General features: G+C 39.2%; 1 protein-coding gene across 1 annotated transcript in view; it reads right to left on the bottom strand.

Moving 5' to 3' along the window:
- Window positions 1-1,233: 1,233 nt before the first annotated feature.
- Window positions 1,234-17,688, bottom strand: part of CTF18 (P-loop containing nucleoside triphosphate hydrolases superfamily protein) — a 40,119-nt gene continuing 23,664 nt past the window's right edge. The window contains exons 8-23 of the mRNA XM_089997621.1: window positions 15,531-15,641; window positions 15,381-15,442; window positions 15,217-15,261; window positions 15,001-15,074; window positions 5,781-5,848; window positions 5,618-5,686; window positions 5,419-5,519; window positions 5,252-5,333; window positions 5,077-5,155; window positions 4,908-4,995; window positions 4,679-4,832; window positions 3,995-4,180; window positions 3,829-3,888; window positions 3,370-3,641; window positions 3,037-3,142; window positions 1,234-1,482 (exon numbers count right to left, since the gene is read on the bottom strand). Coding sequence (XP_089853747.1) covers window positions 1,429-1,482; window positions 3,037-3,142; window positions 3,370-3,641; window positions 3,829-3,888; window positions 3,995-4,180; window positions 4,679-4,832; window positions 4,908-4,995; window positions 5,077-5,155; window positions 5,252-5,333; window positions 5,419-5,519; window positions 5,618-5,686; window positions 5,781-5,848; window positions 15,001-15,074; window positions 15,217-15,261; window positions 15,381-15,442; window positions 15,531-15,641 — 1,611 coding nt within the window. The 3' untranslated portion in view covers window positions 1,234-1,428. The remainder of the gene's footprint in view (window positions 1,483-3,036; window positions 3,143-3,369; window positions 3,642-3,828; window positions 3,889-3,994; window positions 4,181-4,678; window positions 4,833-4,907; window positions 4,996-5,076; window positions 5,156-5,251; window positions 5,334-5,418; window positions 5,520-5,617; window positions 5,687-5,780; window positions 5,849-15,000; window positions 15,075-15,216; window positions 15,262-15,380; window positions 15,443-15,530; window positions 15,642-17,688) is intronic.

Here is a 17,688-nt window from a genome sequence, read left to right as displayed (position 1 = left end):
TTCGCTCCCTTCTGGTGACTCTCCCCCTCTTTGGGCGCCCTCTGGGTTAGCGTGGGCTAGCGGCTCTTGCGTGAGCCCGTTTTGTCTGTTCTTTTTCTCTTCTGCTTTCTTTTATTTGTTTTGGCGTTTGCTCCTGTTCATTTCATGGGTTCAACATTTTGTTGATCTTCATGACTGGTGGTAATGTTGAGTTTTTTAGTCTCTCTCTCTCTCTCATATTGAGCTCATTGGCATAAATCCCTAGGTTACCTTGATCACCAGGAAAGACGTACGTCAGCTTGGGCCTCACCACAAATGACATGCACCAATATTTGTGGAACTCTTTAGCAAAACTTGGAGGCATCCAAAAGTGTTTGTTAAGGAGGAGTCATTTGCGCTCGATCTAATCTTAGGCGCGGTTTGTATTAGGCGTAGCACGAGGTGGAGGTTGATCTGGCAAACGTGGTTGCTTACCTCTTGGTGGTTTGTTTAGATGGCACGAAATGATGCTCATTTTTATCAAATTCCAGTTAACATTCATAACATGGTGCATAAAATCTTGATAGATGTTTATGCGATCCTGATCTTTTGCTCCCTTCTGGTGACTCTCCCCCTCTTTGGGCGCCCTTTGGGTTAGCGTGGGCTAGCGGCTCCTGCGTAAGCCCGTTTTGTCTGTTCTTTTTCTCTTCTGCTTTCTTTTATTTGTTTTGGCGTTTGCTCCTGTTCATTTCATGGGTTCAACATTTTGTTGATCTTCATGACTGGTGGTAATGTTGATTTTTTTAGTCTCTCTCTCTCTATCTCATATTGAGCTCATTGGCATAAATCCTTAGGTTACCTTGATCACCAGGAAAGACGTACGTCAGCTTGGGCCTCACCACAAATGACATGCACCCATGTACCTCTCATCAACTTGGCAGCATTCACTATGTTTATATATGCTAATATATTTTTTGAGATTTTATTAAGAAACAAGATTTCTTATTTTTTCTTAATATTTTCCTTGACGATTTTCCCAAGAACGAGATTTGTGAGGTCGGACTTTGCACTTAAACACCAAGGAGCATTGGCGAGTGTACAACTTAGAATTTCCAATTACTTGAGTGAATGCGCAACAGAAGTATAGAACAGTGCTATTCATAAGAACAATTATGGTTCGCACGTTAAAGTAATGAGTCAAAAAGAATAATTTTTTGTTACCTATCAAAGGGAAAGGATCATAAAAGTAATGGAGCCAAAGAATAATCGCAACTATGAACAAAAGCACACTTCAATTGGTGCCAATTTTCATGTACCAACCATTTGGAATTGACTGATCTTACAATCAGTTTCTCTCTTATCACATGCCTGGTATTATGGTATATCCGAACTAAATACATACACTTTGGAGTTACATAGGATTCTGTTGCATATCAAATTGGACCTAGGAATGAGTGGACGGGATCTTTTTTAAGGAAGCAATTCACATATACGCACGGGCCTTTTCACAGCATTGGTGAAACCCTGCAATTGTTAATCAAAACATAAGCATAAGATCATAGTTAAATAGCAATCTTTCACGCGAAAGCGTTCAAGTAGCTTGTGGTTGGACAAGAATCAAGCAACCATATATGCTGAGATAGGGGATGTAACCGAGTCAGTTCAGGTCGGATTTCATGGTGACCTGTTTCTGGAATGGGTATAAAAATCACTCAGACCCAACCCAATATTATCCAAGTTTGAATTCAATTTTGGGTATGATTAAAATTGTAAATCCATTTGGGTTATCAGGTACGAGTTGGGTCTGAATAAACTCATTTTTAATTAGGTCTACAAGCTAGACCCAAACCCATATCAGTATAAAACACATTCACGTTTGGTTCTAAGCAATCTGGGTCAGACCTTCAAACTCTACAAAACTTCTATAAATAACTAAAATTTAAAAATCTATAATTTTTTTTTCTTTAGCAAGCTTACAAACTGATAAACTTTATAGTAAACACTGGCAAATTGATAATAAGCTTGAGTTTTATCAAGCTTTCCTATTTATTGGTCAGAAAATTATTTTATTATAAAGTGATTGTATAGTGGTATGGAATGTTGGGTGGCCAAGAGACATCATATTCAAAAAATGAGTGTAGCTGAAATGTGTATGCTCAGATGGATGTGTGGAAATACAATAAAAAATAAGATTTGAAACGGATCCATTGAAAATAAGATGAGAGGGAATCGTTTACGGTGGTTTGGACATATTCGGGGAAGGCCTAATGATGCTTCAGTTAGAAGGATGGAGAAATGGGATAATATATTAGTTAAAAGAGGTCGGGGTAGGCCTAAGAAGACTTGGATGGAGATGATGAGGATATGAATGTTTTGAACCTCGCCAAGGACATGGCATTGGATAGAAATGATTGGAGGAGAAGGATTCATGTGAAAGACCCGAAATGATTTTATTTTTTTGTTCATATCGCCGACCCCATTTTTTTGGGGGATGAAGGCGTAGTTGTTGTTTGTTGTATAGATCGTTATATATAAAGATAAGCAGCAGATTTGGAAAACCCAGGATTGATTAGAATTGGGTTGGGTATAACAGGTTTAACCGTTGAAGCATGAAATCCGTCGCTTGAGTATGAAACGGGTTTGATACAAAGGCTTCAGATTTTTAGCTAGTTCAAGCATATAATATAAAGGACCAATGAGGCAAAAATGGTTCAGGGTTGATATGGGTTTAAGTGCAAGTCAGTTTGGGGTACAAATTGCATGGAACCAATTGAATTGGGTAGAAACGGGTTTGGATCTATAATTTTCTTATCTAAAAACCAACCCATTTTTTAAACAGGTCTAAATTATAGACCCAGCCCCACACCATTTATCACTTCAACATTTTCTAAATAGCTGGTGCAAAAAACTATTTTTTTTAACTGGAGCCTGACTTGGTCAGCACCCTACTCAATTAAAGATACAAGCAACTGAGGTGGAGTAGACATTCCAAAGTTGCTGCGGCAGAAAAACTTTCAATAGCTTTACATAACCTAAAGCTGAAGTGCAAGATTATGAATGGGAAATAAGAAGACAAACCTCATTAAATTTGAATAGTAATGGGCGTGAATCTCTCTCTGAAGTTGCTGACTGCTGCACAGATGTATCACCCTGGGAAGATCTGTTGCTGTTAGCCTTTCTGAACCTGGAATGTGAAGGAAAGCAGGATGTGATCAGTCCATGAGAACAATAACCTGACAAGCATTTGAAGAGATGAGATGGTACAACTAGGTATCAGAAACAAGCAGCTGCATCAGATCATACTTTAGTGATATCCCCATGCTTTGGATGATATATTCTAACAGTTTGGCAACAAGGACTGATGCCTCTGAGCTTCAAACAAAGAGACATGTAAAAAAGCCAGATCATTACCTGTCAAAGAAACTGGAACCACCGAAGGGCCTCTTTGTATCAGCAGCAGTTTTTGATTTGGAACAAAGAGTTGCTGAGCTTTTATTGGATGCAGACAGAGAATTGACAATAGTACTGGTTTTCAACTGTTTGTGATCAGAGAAAACCTTTGGTTTCACTGTGTTACTTGCACAAATAGCCATGGCATGAGAAATCACTTCAGGTTCCCTGCCTTCAGCATTGCTTTCTGTGGATCTACCGATACTTTCACGCAAGATTTTTTCTTTCTCAACCTGTAAAAGCGATTTGTACAAATGGATATTAGTAAATTTTTTTAGTGATTGCTTGCAGAATGTGGAAATGATGTTCCATTTGACAAGATTTGTTTCCCCAATAAGATGCTGCTTAATTGGAAAACTATTCACATGATTCTAATGGTAAGGCGTCAGATACTTATAAACTTTACAGCGATTGGCCCACCTCATGAACCACGACTTGTCTTACTGCCAGAGGAAGTCCAGGGTGTTGACGGTGGTAGTCCTTTCAACAACAGGAAAAAAAGAAAAAGTAAATCATCTTAGATTCTTAATCCTTAGCACATAAGTTTTGTCAATCATCCCAATTGTTAGCACAAACTGTGTCAAACCTTATAGCTGACAAATTCAACAATAGGTGGATCCAAAGATAGTGATGAAGCTTTCACAATTGCTTCATTTGCCACATGTGTTGATACAGCTTCCTTGTTCTTATAGTTAATAGAATAAGAAATCATTGTATCAACCAACTGCTTTAAATCATCTTTTTCTCTCTCAGTTAACAAGTGAAGCGCGACCTGATACAAGAATCAGACTATAGCATTAGTAGATCCACACTTCAAAAGCACCTAAGAAACCAAGTATCAAATAAACAAGATACAATGGACCGAGTTTTCTAATGGATTAATGGATAAAATGAACAAATCAGCAAAATACAACTTATAGAATGACTGAAACGTGATCATCTTGCACATGAATAACATTCAAGCGGCTCGCTAATGATGTGTACAAATGCAACTAGCCATTCAAAAGGGTGAGATTCAAATGAATCCGGAAGGAACCACTCTAATCAGTCTATATAGCCCACCTTGGGAACTATTTGCACTGCCATAGTTGAACTCTAAGTCAATTTGTGATCACTCTAATCACAAGTTTCAAGTTAAGGCAAACTTCAGTCGCCTAAAAGATGCTTGACTGAATATTGATCATGTCATTTTCACAAGAAGCAATAAAACAGAAGCACGATAAGTCCAGAATGAGACAAATGATAGTAGGGTAACTTAGTGAAATCCTACCGGCCTTAGAGTTGGTGGGGATAGAATATGTAGCAATGGAGAAATCACATCTTCAGTGAATGACTCAGTTGATAGATGCCTTGAAATGACTGGTGGAATTTTGCTATGCCAATTCTTCAATATTTCTTTCTTCTCCAAGAACACTGCTCGACATCTGAACACTTTCATTCATTAGTGACTAGTGCAACATTTGCTAAATGGCTTTGACAAAAACAATACAAGGGATTACCTTTGAATAGACTTTGGCCATTCAATGTTTGGCTGGTCCAACTGAGAAACTATGGCCCGGATAGAAATTACAACCGAAGGATGATATGCTACAAAAATTAAACGGAGAAAAGTCATTAGGTTTAAGCATAAATGTCTACTTTATACTGAAGGAAAGTGAACTCAGATACCGTATAGTGACATCTGCTGAGTTCGCATAATATGCTGAAGTAATAAATCAGAAGTTCCAAGAATGTCAAAGCATTTGACCTTCAAGAGATAAAGACAAAATTAAATAAAAGTATTACATTAGCTTCAAAACCACAAAAGGTAGAAGTGACATCAAAGGAAAACATTAAGGCTTACAGTCTTTTCCATAATCGGATCATGATATCGTAGCTGTAGGAAATTTTCATGAATGCCGTCCATAGTCAACTCGTAGTCACCACTATTAATGCATGGTAAAAATATCAAGTAAAACCGCAACTAAACGATGGTAATATGCAAGATTGCAATTGATTCTCCAAGCCTACCCATTAGATATGAGGTCATGCAAACGACCAAAATCAGCAGGTACGGGACTCCGATTATTCAAGGCCATTTTCCCCCCTTTAACTCTTCGCCTCTGGAAAATCTGCATAATGCAAAAGAATTAGCAATTAGAAGGACCAAACAAAAAAAATCTCACAGAACCCAAAATGAGCAAAAGGCAACACAGTAAAGTTACATTACCTCCTTCCATACATCAAAAACGCTTTTTGACATGTCCTTCCTACCAATAACCTGGGATCCAATATCCAACTGAACAAGAGAGGAGCATAAAGTTAAAGAAAGCATCTCTAAGCCCACATGTCTCTTGTGACGAAAACAGATGTATTCAATTTCAAGTGCTTACAATATTAAGTGTTTCTTTCTTCTTGTAGAGAAACTGAAGGGTGTTCAAGCACGACCGGATGTCACATTCTACAAACAGAGCCAAGAAAAAGGCAAAAGCTTAAGAAACTAACCACCTAAAGCATAGCCATATTAATCTGACAAACTCTACATTGTTTTAAATATACTAGGTGAGTTCCAGAAAAGCAAGTATCGATAGAATCTATTATACCAACGAAGGTGTTCTCATTTTTCAATTTTCCATGGTAAAATATCATGTCTTTCACAATGATTTTAGTAAGTAAAAGTTCAACCTTGTAATTTGCCAAATCTACATTTTTCACCATTCATTTCACAATTTAACATATAGTCAAAGATAGCAAGATCACAGATATATAGGCCAGTTTTCTACATTAAAACATGCATGGTCCAGTCACGACTGTCACATTCACTAAGAGCCAATCATGGGAAAGAACAATAGCACATGTATGTGACATTCATCCAAACACCAATAAGAAAAGGGGGAAAACATTGTTAGGAATAGAAAAGGGAAAAAAATCTAGGACAGCAAAAGGTTATTAGGAGAAAAAAAGAACACTACGTAATTGACCAGAAGACCTTAATTTTATGATTTTCATGAAAAGATTGATCCACTTGTAGATTATCCTAATCATCAAAGATAGTCTAAATAAATAGGTAAAATAAATGGCTGACAATTCACATGATTATAAATTCCATCTACCAACTACTTTTCAAATTTTACATTTATCTTGATTCTTAATAGCAGTAGGTTAATAGGATTTCTTTCTTAGGAAGAAAATTGAAGTTAGAGAGATTTTCAGAACTATTCAGTAGTTTGTTGAAAATTAGTGTAAAACCCACAAAAAAATCTCTTTTTGGACCAGGGTCGGATTCGGACCCGACCCGGATCCGATAACCCATTAGGGTTATAACACCCGACGTAGAGGAGAGTTTTATTTTAAAAACCTTCTCCCCATGCACCGCACTCCCCCGCCTCTGCATTTCCCTGTCCACGTGACGAAACAGGAAACTCCCCGACCCCCCTTTAAAAGAGCTTGAGGGGAGGGAGGGCTCCCATCGAAGGCGCCCCTCTCCTCCTCCTTTTTCCTTGTGGCCGCCGACGACCAGAGCTGCGGGAGACCGCGTCGACGACCTCCCCGTCATCGTCTACCTCTTTCTCTCTCCATGCTACCCTGTTACCCTCCTTGCACCATCTCTCCCTCTCTGCGGCACATCCCAGCCGTCGCCGGCAACCACCCCAGTCCAGCAGCCCCTTGCGAGACCCCCCAAAGAAACCTCTCTCTTACTTGGTGTGAGGCTCGCAGGGGCGCCCCCCTCCTCCCTGCCCCACCTCTCTCTTCCTCTGTCTGTCTTCTTCCTCTGCATGTTTTTTTTTCTTTTCGTCGGGCGGCAGAGCTGTCGCATGTCCCTTGTTGGGTCGCCAGGGAACCCCTGACGCCTTTCTTCGTTTCGTCAGGGGCCAAGCCCCTGCCGCCTACGGTTTTTCCCCGGCAGGAGCCAATCCCTTGCCACCCTCACCCTTTATTCTCGTCATCAGGCAGGGGTGAAGCCCCCTGCCTTTGTGCTTTTTCGGCAGGCAGAGGGCATGACCCCCCCTGCCTCTGCATTCTTTCTGTCAGGGGGGGGGGGGGAGAGTCCCCTACCTCCATGTGGTTCCGGGGGGTCGGCAGGGGCCAAGCTCCCTGCCGCCTATTCTTCTTGCGGGCAAGCCAGCAAGGGTCGAGTCCCTGACGTCTTCTGCCTTTTCTCGGCAGGTCGGCATGAGCCGAACCCCCTGCCGTTGCCACTCCCTGTCTCTGTTGCCTTTGGCCGTCTGTCCCGGTTGTCGGCGGGATGGCAGGGGCGATATCCTGCCACCCATGCCTTTTTTGTTCCGACAGGGGCGTGCCCCTGCAGCCGGGTCTTGACAGAACAGGGAGCTCGGCTCCCTGCCTCTGCCTCCCTTAATGAATACTAGGTTGGGTCGGGCTTACAGACGAGTCTGCCCACCCCTCTCGTTTCTTTACAAATTGTTAACTATTTACCTTTTTGCAGCTTGCACGACGAGTCCCGCTCGTGCCCCGCGGCCTGAGTCTTACATCACCTACACTTGTAGGCGCTCACAGCGACGCAACCTCTCGAGGTAGGGGAAAGTTGCACGAGGACTTTGGATGAATTAAATAAAGTAGTTGAATCCTAAGATAAGAATAACTGGTATCTTCATACATGCGTACATATAGATGATTATGACTTGTGATGGCTTATTCTCTACTTGTTTTTATTTCTTTGAAATTACATGTTTGTTGTGGCCGCCATGTCCTGCATGCTTATTTAGTTCTGCAGTTAGTTCTTGTCATTAATTTTCTTCACTTGCATCTTGTTGTCCTTGCACCGTATGTGATTAGATTGGCTATTACATTTTTGTTCTAGCTGTCTCCCTCAGGCAAGCCTTGCGGGGCGTGCAGGTATGCGTACTATATTTTGCGTTCTTCGAAAAGCTGCAAAATTGTGTTCGGGCTATGTAGTCTTAAATAGAGGATCTTCCTTGTGCAAGGCCCTGCTTCTCGAGCACGAAATTCTGCTGATAAAGCTAGTGTGTGGCTAGACGCAACTAACAATACCCCGAGTCGATTACTCAGAAGGAAGGATTGGATCCATGACGATCCCCAGACTTGGTTGAGATTTCCATGCTTCGTAGTGTTTGTGCATGCCAAGTTATATTATTGATTTTACGTCATACGAAACACAATGTTGGGGTTATCCTTCATGAAACCCATGATCTACTGTCATCGTCGGACATTTTTGACAGGTACGGTATGTTCACTACAATGAGTAGTATGAGAGGTCGTTGGGCACCACGAGCTGTGCAATAAGCACTCTGTTGAAATAAATAAAGATAATGATGTTCGCCTCCACAGGCCGAATGCTCAAAGAGCTATGCATGTCAAGATTGAACCAAATGAATTGCAATATATTGAATGTTACCCTTTCATCGTAGTTGTACCTTTGGACATGTACGATCGTACCTTTGAATAGGTACGTCTGGTTTGTGTTACGATGATTAGATGATGGGGTTGTGGCAACCTCGAAACGTGCAAATAGCACAATGTTGAGATCACATAAATAGTGATGATTCGCTTCACAGGCAAGATGCTCGAGCTGGTTGAAAGACCAGAGCATGCAGAATGGGTCTTTAATTAACTAACACCTGACATACCCATTCGAATCGCTGACTTCCGTCAAAAGAGAGGACGGGAAAGCACAAAACTCCGATGAACAGGTTCTTTAATGGCAGTTACGAGCAAAAGACTCGGATTCCTCAATCATCGGAGTTAGGAGAAATAGGCTACAAAATGTAGCTTTAGACACTTCTGTAGAAGTTGGATGCATCCTTTGGAACAAGTGGAACAAGTGGCCTTTGGGGAATTCTCTCTCGGTCACCAACCGTCACCTTAGGAGCGGACTCAACTAGCTATTTGGGGTATTGAAAACACATGGCATAATAGACCCCCGAACTAGTCTCAGTTGTTTCTACGATTCGTGCCTTGTGCGTATCCGCAAGGCCAGCTAATATCGAAACATAAAATTAATCTGTTCTCATTGCTAGTCTAACTAATATCGTGAAACATGTTTTCTAAATCAGCTATTGTGATTTGGGTTGAAAAGTCGTGTGTGGTCATGGAATTTGTTGACGCATGATCGTGAAACATGTCTTTGTCAGCTATCTGGAATTTATGCCTGATGTGGTGAAACAACCGTGTGTTGTCGTGATCATGGTTGATGTGTGCTCATAAAACACGATGTCCAAGAGTTTGAATCTGATTAATTTTTTTTCCAGTCGTATTAGCATCAAATATCTCATATCCTGTTAGTTCTATTCAGTATGGGTGAAGCTTCAAAATTTGATTCCAAAATTGAGGCTATTGGGGAGTATAAAGCTTTTGCAAACCCCTTCTCGTATGGTTCTTCTATGAGGTTGAATGAAACAAATTATGCCAGGTGGTCCAGAACATGAATAGCGTCGAACCGCATATTGCAGATGGTTTAATTTACTACAATACAACAAAACAGATGTGGGATAATCTTCGAGATACGTATTCCCAAGAAACTAATGTGAGTCGTATCCTGCAAGTCAAATAGGAGATATATAATCTGCAGCAAGGAGATCAGACCTTGGCTCAGTATTATGCCTCCGTCAAAGCAGTGTTTAAAAGACTCAATGCCCACAGGCCTCTGTGTTGTTCGCTAGAAAAAGGATCATCAAGAAAAGACCATGGTAGATTGATTTCTCACAAGTTTATCTTCAGAATTTTTGGTTGCAAAAGTACAAATGTTGACTGGATCCGATGTACCTACTCTTGCTGATGCATACAATCATCTGAGTAGACTTGTGATCTCTCTTCCACAATCTCACCATGTGTCCCAGTCATCTGCTCTAGCTGTCTCGTCTGGTTATGGGCGTGGAAATATTCAGAATATCAGAAGACGAGGTCGTGGCAGAGGTATGGGAGGCAGAGGAAAACTTCAATGTACATTCTGTGGAAAATCTGGACATTTAGAAAATCGTTCCTGAGATAAGCATGGCCGGCCAACTTCTTCTTCATCAAAGTCAAATGTTCTAAAAGCAAATGTTACTACACTAGAGGTAACAAATGCACATGATAATACCTCTGCAAGTGACAGTATCACCCTCAGTCGAGCAGAATATGATGAGCTGATAGCTCTTTGCCCTTCGAGCTCCTCCTCTCCTGTAGCTGGTGTGGCCTACTCAACAGGGAATCATCTTCATCTGAATGATAGTAAGTGGATTATTGACTCTGGTGCATCAAGACATTTGTGTGGAAATTCGCTTTTCTTTTCAGATCTAAAGGATATTACTTTTCATCGAGGAGTCTCATTAGTCGATAGGAGTTCCTCATCAGTTGTTGGTCAGGGAAATATTTCTATATCCTCCTCCTTACAGTTGAAAAATGTTCTTCATGCTCCCAATTTTCCTCAAAGTTTACTCTCTGTTAGTTGTCTTACCAAAGAACTAAACTGTAGAGTGATATTTGATCTGATGGGTTGTCATTTTCAGGATTTGCTGACGGGGAAGAAGATTGGTGGAGGCTATGAAGAAAATGGAGTCTACTACCTACATCATCCAGTGGGTAATGTTTATGCTGCAGTGGAACACTCATCCAATCTTGTTCAGTGGAGTCGTCGTCTTGGTCATCCTTCATTGTCAAAGCTTCGTTATGTCTTTCCTCAAATTCCTTCTACTACATAATTTCAGTGTGAAGCATGTCAGTTGGGCAAGCATCATCGAAGTTCGTTCCCTTCGAGTCAGTCCAGTCATAAAGTTTTTGATCTTCTTCATGCAGATGTATGGGGTCCTAGTAAGATTCCTACTAGGACACAATGTCGATATTATCTTGCTATTGTTGATGATTTTTCTAAGTTGTCGTAGGTATTTTTAATAAAAGAAAGATATGAAGTTCCAAGTATTATCAAATCATTAATTCTTGAAATAAAAACTCAGTTTGAATCTGTTGTCAAGATTGTTCGCACTGATAATGCTCTTGAGTTTAAATCAAAAGCCCTATTACAATTTTACCAAGATCATGGCATTCAACCCCAAACTACATGTGCCTATTCATCTCAACAAAATGGTGTGGCTGAGCGAAAACACAGGCATCTGCTTGATGTCGCACGAACCTTTATGATACAATCCAATGTTCCTGCGTTATATTGGGGTGATGCAGTTATCACTGCTTGTTATCTGATCAACTGCATGCCTTCATCTTCTGTAGGAGATCAAATTCCATTACATATCCTAAAACCTAATGCCCCACTCTTCTCTTTCTCACCTAAAATATTTGGATGTGTTTGTTTTGTACACAAACTTGGCCCTCACCGTGATAAATTAGTTGTTCAAGCTACAAAATGCATATTTATAGGTTATCCAAGAAATCAAAAGGGATATCGATGTTATAATCCATTTTTTCACCAAGAGTATGTCAGTGTGGATGTATCTTTCTTGGAATCCATTCCATATTACTCTAGTACCGGTTCCCAGATGCAATTTGATCCAGCTAAGGCTTTTCCATTACCTATACCTCATTTTCCTTTGGAATTTGTGCCTTCATTACCGAACCAAACTTCATCCTCTTCACGATTTAATAATCCTCCATTGGTATATGTGCGTAGAGCTCCACCTCCTCCAGTGCCTTCATCTTCTTCTTCTCTTGAGGTAAGTACTACTGACAACAGTGATCTTCATGATGATGATAACAGGCCAATCGCTCTACGAAAGGGGACACGACAATGTACCTTATATCCCATATCTCATTTTGTGTCTGATGTCAAAATTTGAAATCAGATGAAAACTTTTATTTCAGCCTTATCTGCTGAAACTATTCCTCTGAACTATTAACAGGCAGAGCTAGATAACAGGTGGAAGCTGACTATGCAAGAAGAAATGGATGCTTTATTGTCTCAGCATACATGGGATCTAGTTGATTCCCCAATGGATGTTGACATTGTTGGATGCAAATGGGTATATACAATAAAGTACAAATCGGATGGTTTTATTGAAAGGTACAAGGCCAGATTAATAGCAAAAAGGTATACTCAGACTTATGGTATTGATTTCTTTAAAACATTTTCTCTTGTTGCACGGATGGGCACCATTCGTCTTGTTCTCTCAGTAGTTGTTCATCATGGTTGAAGTTTGTGTCAATTAGATGTGAAAATGCATTTCTATATGGGGATCTATCTGAGACAGTTTACATGCAACAACCTCCTGGATTCGAAGTTGAGGGGAAGTGTCAGAAGGTGTGTAGATTGAGAAGGGTGATATATAGCTTGAAACAAAGTCCGCATGCATGGTTTCAAAAGTTGTTTGAAGTGATGTCAAGTTTTGGCTTTAATAGGTCAGCGGCAGATCATACATTATTTATCAAGAAAACTAACTCAGGCACAGTTGTTATGGTGGTATATGTGGATGACATCATTCTTACAAGAGATGATGTGAAAGATATTGAAGCTAGAAAGGCTCATCTTCAAAAACACTTTGTTACAAAAGACCTTGGTTCACTTAGACATTTTTTGGGTATAGAAGTTGCCAGGAGCCGTGAAGGGATGGTTTTGTCTCAACAGAAGTATATTCTTGACCTATTAAAAGAAACTGGAATGTTGGGAGCTAAACCAGCAAATTTTTCCATGGACCATAAAGTTCAGTTGTTTAAAGAAGGGTCGAAACCGGTTGATAGCAAAACTTATCGCTCACTAGTAGGGAAGCTACTATATGTAACTGTGATCAAGCCTGATATTGCTTTAGCAGTAAGCAAAGTTAGCCAATTTATGGACAAACCAATTGAGGTACACTGGAATGCAGCTATAATGATTCTTAGGTATTTAAAATCTTCTCTTGGAAAAGGGTTATTATTCAAGAAAGGTGAAACTCTGGTACTCTGATGCTGACTATGCAGGATCGGTAGTGGATAGAAAATCTACCACAGGATTCTGTGTTTTTTAGAGATAACCTAATTTCATGAAGTAAGAAGCAAAATGTGGTTGCTAGGTCGAGTGCAGAATCAAAATATAGGGCTATGTCCCAAACAACTGTTGAATTAATGTGGGTTTGTACTGTTCTAAATGATCTTCAGGTGAAGGTTTCCTCTCCTATGACCATGATGTGTGATAACAAGGCTGCCACATATATAGCAAACAATCATGTCTTTCATGAAAGGAGAAAGCATATTGAGGTTGATTGCCACTATGTAAGAGATACGGTTCAAGTTGGTCATATCACTACCAAATATCTAAAGTCGAAAGACCAAGTTGCAGATATGTTTACAAAGCCTCTTGCTAGACCAAATTTCTCAAAATGTTGTGACAAGCTGAGCATGATTGATATCTATGCTCCAGCTTGAGGAGGAGTGTTGAGATAAAGAGGTTTTAAGTTTAAGTTTTCTTAAAAGTAGGTTATTTGATATTTCTTGTTTAATAAGAGACTTGTATGTAATTTTTTATATAGGCCTCTCTCTATTTAACATAGAGATTAGCCCTAATCAAGAATTAACGAGTTCTCTCTCTCTCTCTCTCTCTCTCTCTCTCTCTCTCTCTCTCTCTCTCTCTCTCTCTCTCTCTCTCTCTCGTGTTCCTCCTAGTCGCTACACACTTGTTAGTTAAACTACTAACGTCGTTCTTTACTTGTAATAATTAGCTACTCAAGCTAGCTAATTGCTTATAATGATGCTTACACCTTGTGTTGTACATTACCTTCAATTTAATTGTTTTTTGCTTATGTTGCTTATGCTAGAATAGATGTCATTTCTCGCAATTCAATTATACATGCTACCACTGTCTGTAACGAAATAAATTATTTATCTTATGAATGTTCTGCTTTATTTGTTCTACATTGTCTATTTGTGCACCTACCAGTTTTTATGAAATTAACTTATTTCATGGGCAAGTAGCAAGTAGGACTTTACAGACGGCTATAGCGCGATGCAACATGGCTCGAGATCACCCTCTTTCTGTTGACATCCTGGCTATTATCTGTAAGTAAGATTGTTTTGTAAGCTAACGTGCTCATAATCGTCAATTTGTTTTCCTCTCTAAAAGAAAATTGCTTTCGCTTAGGATTTGAAAGATCAAAATCCTAAACTTTGAAAGGCTTTCTCTAAATGTTTTCAAATTTACAAGTTGAAATTTTGGGGCGTTACAATTACCATAGAAAACAAATATTTTGGAGGAATGAGGAAGACCATAAGAGTTGCTTCCAAATAATAGAAATTGGATAAAAGGATTAACATTTGAAACAAATCCATTCCCAACTTTGTACCCTACACTTGATTGACTGCGCAATTCCACATAATCTGGTATTTTTCACAAATATGGAACCGAGTGGTATTCTTGGTCAGCCATCAAAAGTTCAGATCATTTACAACAAGATTACTAATTAGTTCCCTTTATATATTTTAAGCCATAACAGTTTTTTATAGTGTAATAGCTTATTTATGGATTAATATGAAAACAAACCACAAAAATTACACCACTTTGTATGCAACTGATTTCAGTATCTCCAATCAGGCAGGTACACAATCCACAATCATCAACTATGTACAAATGATAACTGTCCTCACCAAAAGAGAACTATTGAACATATGGATGTGTCAAAAATAACAACACAATTGCAGGACAAAAATCTTACAGAAAAAAGTCTTATTACTTACCAGTATATTCAGCAAGAACAGTAAGAGCCAGGCTGTTTGTTTTAAATCCTTCCTGGTTGCAAATATACTTGAGCCTAACATGTTAAAAGAAGAAAAATTCAGTTGCCGTCATACAATATATACACACTGAAATTTTTCTCTCAGACATGCTTGCAGGGAACACAAGCATAAGATATGAACAAGAAAATCAATACTCTTCATGTTGACAATATCTACCTGTTCACCACACGAGTAATGGTTGGTTGAACAAATGTATGCACCCTAATAGCAAGTCACAAAAGGAAAAATGCAGAATTATTAAGAAAGCAGAGTGAAGCCAAGAACACAATTCTAGCACACATAGGACAAGATGGTTTTTGTTGTTAAATTGAAGTACTTACTTAGCCACTTGTCTCAATGGTCTCAATGCAGGGGCATAAAGATCATTGCAGATGCAAATCACCTTCATGTAAGTCAGTTGATTAATCAGGGGTATAAACTATCAAGTGAAAAAAAAATCACGACAAAGTTTTCAGCTCAGTTGCTCTTACAGGTCTTAAAAGTCTCGTAGCTTTAGTTTTGTTCTTTGAAGAAACTTTTCCAGCATTTGATTCTTGAACAACGTTTCCACTTACAGAAATAGATTTTTTCTCAGCAGCTAACTATAAAACCAACAGGTCAAACAATTACCCAGAGAACAGGTGATAAAATTATGTGAAATGATTAATTTATGTATGCATGCATGTGTTCTATGTAAAAAGTATCCAGCATGCAGCTCTTTGTAGCATTCTGTTCCATCTGTAGGCTCAGATTAAACAACCATTTACACAACATGCACTGTGTGCATGTGTGCTCTTAGTAAAAAGTTTCCAGCATGTGTTTTTGTGCAACAAATTCCAACTGTAGGCATGGATTAAACAACCATTTACACAACAGTTGATAATATCGTGCAAAATGATTGTGCATACGTGTACATATCAAGTACTAACAATAGCATCATATGATTGTGCATGTATATATATATACTAAAACCCATTGATTTTCCAGCAATCTAAACAGTACTTTGTGGATCAAACCCTGAAGATATGATCTTTACAGCTTGTTTAGTAGGATATATGTTTTAAAGTATGATGATCTAACATTTAGACAGATTTTCTAAAAAGAATGAAAAATGGGAGTGCACAATACACCAAAATTGTGAGATACAAGTTTGGTTTTTAATGCTCAAACAACTCAATCCAAAGCACACTCCCTAGTAAAATCTAACATAATAAACACATCTGTAGGCTCCAATTTAGTATATAATACCTGCAAATATGACTTCCTAATAGATAGTATGTTAACATCATTACTACAGAATATTAAACCCCTTACCATCCCTCCACACACACACACATACACACATGCACACTGTTAATCTTTTTTCCTGAGCATATCAAGGTAAACCAATCAATAAGATAAGGAGATAGGATACAGCCTGGGCTGTTTGAACTCAGCTTAATAACATACCAAGCCTGATCCAAGCACAAAGAGACTTTGGAAAATCCCTTCTCTAATCCAAGCTTGAACATCTGTTCAAGTTTCGTTAAGCTCAGCTAAAGCTAGCTCTCCCTTGAGAGGTGAAGGCCTACACCAATGTTTTCTTATTCTTAAAAATTATATGTAAATGTGGCCTATAAATATATGTTTACATAGTTTTACAGAAAAGTAAACAAGCTTCTATAGAGCTTTAGGTGAGCCAAAGCTCAAGCTAGAGCTCAGCTCACTTAACTATACTAACATTGATAGGAGCTCAAGTTCAGTTTGTCTGTTAAATAAATGAGCTTGAACTGATTAATTTTCCTTCTATATATTCCTACAACAATTCTTCATCAAGTTTACAATTTCTTACCATTGCTCTCCAGATCTTCTATTCCAAGGATCTTTTTCCTTTCCCTCTGAATCCAGTCTTTTCTTCTCCAAGGCTCCCCTTAATTTTGTTTTTTAAATTTGTTTCAGCACTCTTAAGTATATTCCCCCTCTCTATGTTCAGCTTTCTGGAGAGGTTTTAGGGAAAAAAACAGAGTAGCAATATATGCAGACCTCAAAAAGATGTATGCCTTTCACATAATAGCCTTGATATTAAAATCTCATGTCCCATCTCCAGCAGTCATATCGTCAGATCTGCTGAGTAAATTACTCAACACTTGCAGCGTGTATTTTGAGGGGGAGAGCTGCCAGCTGTTCTCCTTCTAGTTGTGCTGCTTGTTATTTAACATGCTATCTCTTCATATCTTAGTATTAGTCCTGCATTATACTATTTTTCTTTTCTCATGTCATCCATTACCACTTCTTTTTTCCCACAACTTTGTCACTGAAAAGTTGATTCCACCGCCTTTCTTACCCGGAAAAAAGCAAACATAATCAAACATGCGTCATGTGAAAAAAAAAAGATTGTAGAGCTATGTCACAGGGATTCGGCTAGCAGGGTGCCGCACCGGGTGCGGTCAACCCGATCCTGGGTGCGTTGACCGCACCCAGGATCATTTAGGTCCTTTTTTTTGGATTTTTTTTTTTTTAAATTTGCCCTCTAAAATGGGCTGCGAAATTTTTTTAAAAAAAAATCAGCTGACAGCTGTTGATGGGCTGCGAATTTTAAAAAAAAAAAAATCTGCTGACAGCTCCTGTCAGCTGCTGACAGGAGCTGTCAGCAGAGAAAATCGGATTTGA

Source organism: Nuphar pumila, chromosome 2 (assembly GCF_984573655.1).
Source record: "Nuphar pumila chromosome 2, dmNupPumi1.hap1.1, whole genome shotgun sequence".
NCBI classification, from domain to species: domain Eukaryota; kingdom Viridiplantae; phylum Streptophyta; class Magnoliopsida; order Nymphaeales; family Nymphaeaceae; genus Nuphar; species Nuphar pumila.
This window is presented reverse-complemented; position numbering and strand designations above follow the sequence as displayed.